Below are 10607 nucleotides of genomic sequence, written 5' to 3'. Positions count from 1 at the left end.
GCCGACCTTTGTGTGCAAAGAGCTTAGGACAGAGAACGTGGATGGTTTGACACGTGAAGCACGGCCTCAGTTCAGGATCACGTTTTATGGTTATAAAAATAAGAAATGAAGAATAACAGCAGCGTATATCTCCCAAACCTTCAACTTCACCAAACTGGAGCACAAGGAAGGACTCATTAAATCTTCTCCAGTTCATTTCAGAGGATATTCAAAGGTACATTTCCAGCACACTTTGCAGTGAAACCAGACGAATCTCCCTTTTGAGGTCAAAGTTTCTTTAACTTGGATGTGTGAGCTCGGTCATATGACGAGGCTGCAGACGGCCGGCTTATCTGATTGGCAGGATTTTCATGATCGAGGGCCTCGCACAAGAACCCGCAGCCCTCGGCTGCTGCTGTTTCAACATTAAAATGTGCTGCATGCTCTTAAAGCTTTTCCTTTAATGAACGACGGCAAAATTCCCAGAGCCGTGTTTGACCTCACAGCACTGGTCTGCGGACCTGAAAGGAGCGTTTGATTGTTTGATGAGCTACTTTGCATCCAGTTGTGCTCCTCTGATGTTTCCCATGTGTTTGAATAAGAAGATGAAGTAATACTGAGTGACGTCTCTTATCACACTGACATTAAGTTGAGGACAAACTCAAACTCAGCCTCAATCGTCTGCTTTCACGTCTAAGTGGACGACACTTTATTTCCATATGCTGTCGCTATGCAGGTGGAAGAGTCTACTTCCTGTCGTGTGCTTTAAGCGATCTGGATTTCACTGTGATTTCAAGAAGACAGACAGTCTTTGTCTTAGTGGGGCCTTTGTTTAACTTGGTTTTTGTTTCACCTCTTGTTCAGCAGCACAATATTTTTATAAAGTCAGACCTCCTCCTTGGTCCAGCAGCCATGCAGCCTTGACTCACAGCAAGGCCCGGATCTGGCTTCGCTGACCCCCTTCGACCTGCAGTCAGGTTGAGCTCCAGCAGCAGAACTTCACTGCTTCACCGCCTGCTGGGAGCAAACCCACCGCTGGAGGCCCAGGGTGTATATCTGGGCCCACTGGAGGAAAAACAACAGGCACAGGAGCTCCTCCTAGCAGCATTAAGCGTAGCTACAAGCTAGCACAAAACTCAATAGTAATAATAATACATTTAATTTATAAAGTGCTTTTCTGAACACAAAGACTCTTGAAGAAAACTTGATTAATTGAAAGAGAGATGAAAAAAGAAACCAACATGGAAACAACTCATTTAAAGTATGATCTGGTGTGTAAGTCACATTTTGGCGACCCAACCTTGGCGTTGTTACTTCATTCATCGCCCACTATTTTTTTCTAAAATAAAGATAAACCATTTTTCAGATGAACCACTAACAATTCCAGGAAAAATTCATGAATTTTAATGACAGCATGTCCATGGAAACAAAGAACAACGACGTCTGTTTTGTTTCTTATTTAAACAGTTGTATCTTCCATCCGTCCATCTCTTAACAAGAGGCTCTTCAGGCAGGTTTATTACCCAAAGACAGGACTCCCGTTTTACCGAAGACAAGACCCTTAACCGGCCCTTATACTCCACACGGCTGATCCAGGCAGTAATTGGAATTTATAAGCATGTAAGAAGAAACTGGGCAGTGCACCTGAACTCCCATCGACTGTGTGTGTGTGTGTGTGTGTGTGTGTGTGTGTGTGTGTGTGTGTGTGTGTGTGTGTGTGTGTGTGTGTGTGTGTGTGTGTTGCATCAGACAGAAGAGGGCACTGTTTGATTGATTCTCTGTGTTAGTGAACTCAGTTTTCATGTGTAGCAGCTGACGCATATATAATTTATAAAAAAACATTTGTATATCTAAAATCCTGCAGAGGGAACTATTTCCCATGTTGTCTAAAGACAACATAATTTCTTGTCAATGTGATGCTTTCAGCCTTCTATATCCATCTATTGATTAGTAAATGCTTGTGAGTATGTTTTATTTACAGGAACAAAACTCTTTATATAGAAACATGTTGGGAAAGGCCAGTTGAAAGTGCTGCTGTGCGTGATTATTCATATTTTTAGGGATTTACTGGCACATAAATAAGTCTGTATGAGATGATTGTTGTAAATAGGCAGCTTTGTAGTCTTATTTTCTGGGTGATGACTCAAGTTTTGTACGTTTTAAGTGCTTTTTTAATGTTTCTTGTCTTTTGGGTTTTGGCAGCTTTAGAGTTTGTTAAATTGACACAAATGAATTTGAGATGAAAAGGAAATATGCATATGGGGTAAGGACAGTTTACATTCTGCTAAACAAAGACACAACAGAAATGCTTAGAAAGTCTGAAAATTAAACAAAAAACGTTTTCAAGCATTTTTTTTTATCAAGGCATGAAAACATGAAGAATCAGGGATATACAGTCCATCTATCACCAAACAAATAAAGATCTGCAATGTGTCACAAAAAAACACAAATATAGTGAAACACTAAGGATGAAATGTAATCGTGAGTCACTTCTGACACAAATCTAAATATGATACAAATAGACAGCAAGCATGGTGAAAACAACTGAGTTGCATTTTCAGGACGACCTGACGTGGAAACAACAAACAAATCATAAAGTGGCATTTAAAAAAAATAATAATAACAGCACGCAGAATCTCTGATATGTATACAGGAATACAAAGCAAATATCTGTCAGATATCCTCCCTGGATGTGTGGGGTTTTTAGTTTTTGAACATGTCACACAACAGCTTCTCCATCGGCGTGTTTCCGATCGTCCTGTGGAAGAACAGCAGCTCTATTCGCTCCGAATTCACGAAACGCAGAGAGGGAAGAAGGAGAAGCAGCTTTCCGAACCTGAACACAAGAAACAGAAATATGTCTTTCAGGTCTTTGACCGTTAAAATTATACCACATTTCAACATTTTCATTTTAAAACTGATTTAATGCTGTTTTATGAATAGCTGGGTCCTAAACAATAGATACTTATTTATTGTTTATTTATTTTTGTATTACTTGTTTTCCACCTTGCTCATGTTCTTCATTTTGTGTTTTTTTGGTTTCTTTTTCTTTTTCCGGTTATTTATTTTTGTGACACAAATCTGAAGTCTACAAATCTGCCATTTTATTATTCCTTTTAATAACTGGCTAATACATAAAAAATTTAATAATACCGATTTAAAGAGATTATTCTATATTTTTAACTATAAGGTGTGTTTTTGTTCACTTAACAATGAGCAATTGTGCATAATTACCTACACTGGAATAGAAATTAGTGAAAGACAAAATTATATTTAAAGGTGTCCAGTGCCTTCAAATCTGATATTATGAAGGGACTCTCACAGGAATTTACATTTATAATTCAAATTTTGTATTTGGAGGATTATTCATGTTAAAAATGAATTTCAAATCAACTCAACATCAATTAGATTTTAAAGAATTTAAGTTGGACTTTGTGTTTGAAGTATCCATGCAGCTCTGTGAGGCCGTGTTATGAAGCAGGGAACGTACCTGGCTGGTTGACTCGGGTAGTGGGAGCGGATGTGTTGACCCAGCATCACCTGAGACTGATCCTGCAGGTTCTCCACTTGTTCCGGATCTTTCAGGCCACGAGTCTCTGTGGAGGAGGGCAAACACCAACGTGAGTCACAGACACTCAGACGAATGTGTGGAAAAGTTACTGAAAGAATAGAGTAATGTGAGCTGGGGTCACTTCATCATCACCAGCTCATCATATCATCATATCATAATGACCTGATTATGTTTTAGGCAATGTTTTCATATATTTATGTTGTGTTTATATGGTGGGTTATATTATGTATCTTAGGTTGATAATTATATGCAATTTATGCTTCTGCCGGCCAGAAGGCAAATGTCCTTCCAGGACAACAAATTTAAAGAATAAAGAATAATAAAAAATAATTTGAAATACTTTGGGTGCAAAGCTGACATTTGGCTTATCAGCTCAAGGTGGCGCTAGTAGACTCATAGAACATGAAACATGTAACAGGTTCATCCTCTGTGGGGTCCGAATCTGCTCAGTAACAGCCATCTTCATATTTAATATTTTAGAATTCTGATGGCGGATGGTCACTAGGAACTTATTGTGAGATTGTAATCACACTAAATAGAAGTCTGGATGATTTCCCTCAGAGCCCGTTGGCCTCACCTGGCTTGAAGAGCACGATGGCCTTGAGGCAGGCGAACTCCGTGGGGTCCACGGCGAGGGCCTTGAAGCGACTGAAGACCTCCTGCAGGAGGCGCAGGTCCAGACTGGTGTAGCTGGTCTTGCCCTGCATGCCGGGGCAGAGGTCTGGCAGAGAAAGCAGCGGGCAGCTGTCCAGAGGGAGAGACCACTGGATGGCACAGAGCAGGAAGAGTTCACTCCAGGCCTCCTCCAGCAGGATCACCTGGTGGGACACCAGCCAGTCGTTAGGAATATGAAGGAAAAGCAGCTTTGTTTTAGCTCCACTGGTTAGTCACAGTTACAAGGGGGCTCTATGGAAGACCATTCCTGCCAAAAACGTACCGATACATGATAATATATCATTTATAAAATATTTATCAAGCAATATGAATATTGCAGTTATTATATTCAAAACAAAAGTATTAATATAATAATGAATTAGTAAGTTTAGATGGTTTAGTATCTAATTTGATAGATGTACATCTTTTTTCTTGATCAAGTATATATATATATATATATATATATATATATACATATATGAATAAATTATATATATACATATATGAATAAATGAATGTTTTTATTTGTTGTTAGACTAGAAATAAACAAAAATCAATTGACTACAAACGCTAATGTATATTGTCAAAGGACCAAGAATTAAACTAAACCAAAGTTAAATGATATATTTTTTATAACTATATCATGTCTTCAACATGCAAAACCAAACTAAGCTTTGAAATTAAAATGTGATGATAATAATAATATATGCACCAGCCTATAAGCCTCACCTGGTCTCTGAAGGGCAGGTTGGAAAACACGGGCAGGTTCTTGGCCCACTTCACTGACATGAACAGCAGCCTCGCCGACGTCTCGTACACGTTCTCGGAGCTGGACGGGTACAGAGCCATGTGGTACTCCGAGGACGCTCGCTCCGGCTCGTTGCTCGTCACGTCGATGTTCTCGTCCACTGATCACAGAGAAGACCACGTCAAGCTCATGCTAAAGCTCCACCTACTTTATGGATGTTCCCATTTTAACCCTTTTAGCTTGTTAGCATGCTGGCCTGCTACATGCTAAATGTCTCATGCAAAACTGATTTTTTTATTGTCGCTTCATTCTTTATCCATGCTAAAGTAGACTTAATAAAAACATTCTTCACTCGTCCTCATTGCATGGGTCCCTCTTACATTTTGTCCTGATGGACTTTTATCCACAAATATTAAATTCATGGAGACAACATGTCCTTAAAAGGCTCCTTTCCTGTGCCTTTAAATCACCTACATCAAGTGTACGGATGCAAAACACTGTGGTGAAGAACACAAGGTGAAACTGGTTAAATCCCAAACCCTCCTCACCGTCCTCGGGCTCCAGCTTGGCGCAGGTCTCGGCCGTCATAAGGCTGGCCATGAAGCGGTGGTTGTTCTGGGGACTGATGCAGCGCTGGGGGGCCACGGAGGAGGTGATGGACATGGAGGAGGTGATGTGGGGCCACGTGATGACGGAGGAGGAGGAGGAGGAGGAGGAAGACGAGGAGGACGAGGACGAGGAGGTGGGCTCCCGCGTGGTGGCCAGGTGCTCCTTCTCGGGGTCCACGTCGATGGAGTCCAGGCGGACCTGAGCCGTGCTGCGGGGTTGCCGCTCGTTCTGTACCGCTGAGAGAGGACAGGAAAATAATCTGTTTAGAGGTTTTCCACAGTTGAATCTGTGACAGCGAACGTTTCTTTAATTACACACACTCACCGTCTTTGTTCATGCCCGCCTGCAAGCACTTCTTCAGCCGACACGCCTGGCACTGGTTACGGTGAGCTTTGTCCACTGGACACATGCCTGTACCGGCCTGGCACCTGTTAACCACAAGCAACGCTTTAAAATCAGAAAGACTGCACATTTATGGAGACATTTTAATCTGAAAATGAAATACTTTATAGTCTAAACTTCCCCAAAAGTACAAACTACCAACTTATTTGATGCAAATGTTGACAATGTTGGCATTGGATTTTTCCAAATCACACAGACTCAATGAACAATAACTACATGTTTATTAAAGTATTCGTGTTTTGTTCATTCACAGGCTCAAGCCTGTTACAAACAGTTGATCAATTTAACTTCATTGTACTTTTGTTCTGAAAAACGTGGCCATCTTTTTTTGATGATATGATGTAAAATGTGTGAGTACGTTTTAATAGCTTTGAGATTTGTTTTGGATAAAATGCTGAAAGGATGCTGGCCTCCCATAATGCACCTCCATCCACACACACTGACTTTAATTGAATGAGGGACATTGTTAATCTGGTGTATAGTGAAGTTCTAAATGAAGAGGTCTTTTTCTCGCCTGTAAATGAGCCGCCTCCTCACGCTGCGTTTGAAGAAGCCGCTGCACCCGTTGCAGGCGTAGATGCCGTAGTGTTTCCCGCTGCTGGTGTCCCCGCACACTTTGCAGACCAGAGCCGGGCTCAGAGCTTTCCCCGGGGACGGACTCTTGGCTGCGGGACAAAACACGAGTCGCACAGCGCCGGTCGGTTAGTGCCATTCATGTGGGCCTGGTATTGTTTCACACATGTGCCTGCCATCTGTACTGCCAGCTCAGGCCATCGCAACAGACGTTTAGGTCTGAAAATCTCATTTGGTGGATGATTATGAAATTAAAACAATATAATGGCTTGAGGCAGATTAACAGCATGGATACTGATATTAATCCAAATAAACCCATTAATTATACATACAATCACTTACAGTTGCATACATATTTAATTGTTGTTCTACTATAATTAAGTATATTTAAGTTAATTTCAGAAATGCTTGGAGCTGTCATGTAGTTTTGCTCAACACAGATGTTTTTTGTGTGGTACACGTTAAAAGAGAAGACACAAACAGTTTTGTCATCTGGACTGTTTTTTGTTTTTTTTTACAGAAAATTGGAATTTAAAAACCATGATGATTAAAATAGAAAAACAACCCATGAGTCAATTTTCCTTCCTGACTGCAGGCTGAGTTTGTGTCCCATGTTTCAGGGCTCCACAGACACCTGTTGGTCATGTGAAACTCTCACCTCCTCTGCTGTCGTCCGTCCCGCCGCTCATCGAAGACTCACTCGGAGACGACGACGGCATCATGGGGATCTTCAACAGGTGGTCCTCCATCATAACTTTTTTTTAATTATCAAAAATGTCTCTTGGAGAAAAGAGTTTTCGAGAAAAAACAACGTCCGAGATCAAAAGTTCAAGTTCCTTTTGGGTTTTGTCGCAGCAAAAGAAACAAAAAAAACAGTTAAAATATGAAAGGTGTAGCTGTCCGGCCTCCAGATGGTACCTCTGCTGTGTTGCAGCCTCGGGTGTGGAGATGCAGATTGGCTCGGATCCACATCAACAGGTTGCTCGTCCTCTCTGGCCGCCGGGGTCCGTCACTGTCTGTGGGTGCTTCCTCGGTGGCAGCTCCTCAAAAGGGAGCCCAGGAGGGGGGTGGGGGTGGAGGGGTGGAGGGGTGGAGGGATTAGGCCCACGCGCTGTGTAAGCAGCATGCCTATTTGTCATCCTCTTAATCTTTACTGTTCATCTACTGGATCAATCAGTCACATTGCCAGAACTTTGGTGCTGCTACTTCATCGTGTAAAAATAGAATAAAACAAGAAAACAAAGTCTCCGGCAGAAGAGGTGTAACTTTAGACCGGGTTCCCATGCAGCTCCGTCTCCTCGCGTCTCCTCTGTCCACAAGGGCATCCATCACTCAACACTCCTCTTCGGTATCTGCATTTAAAGGGATGATTACATGCACATTATTATATTTACCAGCCCCTTCAATTTGTTGTAGCCCCCCCCCTCTCCAAACCTCCAGCTCCAGTTCCCCCTTTCTGTATATTTGATCTGTGTGATTGCCTCCCATTCATAATGACCCCCAGTGTTTGCTGAGGAGCTGCCTATTAACTCCCATTTCGCTCTTTTTTTCTTCTTTTTTGACATACTAGAGATCACCAGCTTCCCCTATGGCTGCCAGAAAGAAAAGGTCACAGAGGGAATAATGGAGTTTTGAACAGCCGATGTGTTAGCAGACACTAATTCAGCTCATTCAGGAGAGTCTCCCATTCATTATTAAGAATCATCATCATACATGTGGCATTTACATAGGCGGCGGTGTGAAGCTGCAGCTAACGGGAGACTGGAGGACTAGATCCGCCCAGAAAACCAGAGAATATGAAACATGCAGCCTCGCAATCACGTTCAAATGAAATTGACTTGTTGTTTACCAAAAAAGGCCAGACAATTTGAGGGCCAAATGAAAAAAGCACTGTGCAATATTGCTGTGATTAAGACAAGAAAGGCTTCAAAACAAACTGTGAAAATCAAAACTGGAGACGAGTCACGGAGGATCTCTGTGAAAGCAAGACATGTTTGCCTTTGCTAAACTGGAAGCAGGTGACAAACAACGCTTCTGTTTGTTGTTAATGACATGTGTGAACGTCAACTTTTCCGTCGTTGTGGGACGCAAGCTGCCATGTTTTCTGACATCTGTGCGCCGGCATCTGTACTGTTTATTGTTTCTGTTTGCTGTTTGTTCCACACTTGGTATGCATCGATGCCTGATCTTAGACTGGGACGTACGAACGCTTCAAAGCTGCTTTTAATTGAGTTTTCACAGAGGAACAAGCCAAAAACCTCAACATCTTCCCTTTTTTTTAAAGCTGCAACATTAATATTCATTTGGAGGAATTTTCAACCTCAAAAATGTCTGTTGTTGTTGTTTTTTTTGCAGCTTTAAATGTTCCACGTTCTCCACCAGAACGTCGACGGCTGACTGTGTGCCAGTTTGGAGTTCGGCAGGTGGTGAACAATCACAATGTGTTCTGGAAACAGCTGCCTGTTCGGGGGCCACAAAACCAAAACAATCAGCGAAAGACAACAAAACAACAGAAAGGGTCAGTGCGGCTGATCTGTACAGTTGACGATGACTCTCTGTGAGTCTGAGCAGCCTGCTCGCACCAAACGCCGTCACGTCAATTCATACGCAGCGATAGACGCTTAGAGCTCCGGAAGTCAGGTGACCCGGTGTAGAGAGTGAGACAGTGTAGGGAGGAGTCGACCAAAATGAACCTCTTAACTTATTTATGTCGACTACTTCATTTAACTTCATTATACTTCATTTTTAAAACCAAAACCGCAATATTTTCCTCAACCGAACCAATTCTGTTTGAATTCCTGTGTTTCGGGACGTTGCTGGAAAAAAGGTTTAAAAAAAAAAAGTTACAATTATTCAACTCATAGACAAAAATAAATTTAATGATTATAATTTGAATTTGAAGTACAAGCTGAATGTTTATTTTTTATAATCTATAGTGCACACATAAACAACTGCATTCATTTAAAATATAACTTTGAATGACAACAAAAATTGCAAAGAGTTTGACTGTTCTAGTCTCTTTTTTGGGAGGGGGGGATTTGAACTCAGGACCTTAATCCTGGCTCTGAACACTGTATTACACGTTAATTTGATCCATTATCATTCTAAAAGTAAATTTGCTTTGTCCCATTGTTTCTTGTATTAATCTGTTTATTTTAAAACAAATCCACACGACTGTCTTCAAAGCCAGAACCGTTAAACTGTAAGTAGAAAATGTGCTCAGAGGGCAAAATTAATGTTGATGTCAGCGACTTCCAGCCCCACAATAACAAGGTTCCACCATAATTGGAAAAACAAAGTGGAAAGCAGTTAAGTAGATTAGAGTTTGACCACATTTTGTCTGCCTGGGTACCAGAAGACGTGGGGGGGGGGGGGACGACAATTAGCTCAAAAGATTAAAAGAGCAGTGAAGACACACTTCTTGTGGGCATCTTTAGCCATATGGTGGCTACTCTCTTCATCCCTGGACGACACACTGTTGACCTTTGTAAGATCTACCAGTTAATTAGAGTTCTGACATCAGTGTTTCTGCAGGCTGTGGATTCCCCCAATGACACACCACATAGTACTCATCTGGTCTGGAGACGGACTCATTCTGGTTTCTGGTTAGATTGTTAGATGGATGCATCCGTTTTTCTGAATTAAGAAGATACATAATTGATCAGATAACCCTGAAGCATTGCCATGTTTGTACAGCAGATCAGAATTATTACTATTATTGTTACTTTTAACACCATTTATTTAACTTAAAGACATGCATATTTGTAATACATTGCACTGTATATACATTGCACATCCATGGTCAAACACTAGATATTGACTTATTTTAGTGAAATCATCACTTTCTTAACCTATTGGTAATCAATATTTACCGTTTCTTTGTTATATCTTAATATATTGGACATCTAATTTTTTTAATTACTAAATTTAAACAAACTAAATTGTTTCTTTGTGTGTGCTGTGCAGTTATTTTGATGGCACATGGGCTTTTCTGGTCGAGAACCACTGATTTTCTTGCCGTGTAACTTGTTAAAACTATTGTTTAGCTCATGACTTATATTATTTTTCTTG

General features: G+C 41.1%; 1 protein-coding gene across 1 annotated transcript; it reads right to left on the bottom strand.

Moving 5' to 3' along the window:
- Window positions 1-2326: 2326 nt before the first annotated feature.
- On the bottom strand, window positions 2327-7574 carry LOC311016547 (photoreceptor-specific nuclear receptor-like). The gene is made up of 8 exons (XM_084014299.1): window positions 7195-7574; window positions 6478-6628; window positions 5886-5989; window positions 5501-5797; window positions 4934-5112; window positions 4128-4368; window positions 3470-3575; window positions 2327-2815 (listed from the first exon to the last, which is right to left on the bottom strand). The coding sequence occupies exons 1-8, from the start codon at window positions 7286-7288 to the stop codon at window positions 2683-2685; spliced, it is 1305 nt and encodes a 434-aa protein (XP_083870425.1). The 5' UTR covers window positions 7289-7574; the 3' UTR covers window positions 2327-2682.
- Between the last annotated feature and the right edge of the window lie 3033 nt (window positions 7575-10607).

Source organism: Eutrigla gurnardus (assembly GCF_963514095.1).
Source record: "Eutrigla gurnardus genome assembly, chromosome: 1".
Taxonomy (NCBI): Eukaryota; Metazoa; Chordata; class Actinopteri; order Perciformes; family Triglidae; genus Eutrigla; species Eutrigla gurnardus.
The sequence above is the reverse complement of the archived record's forward strand: the minus strand, read 5'-3'. Positions and strand labels throughout refer to the sequence as shown.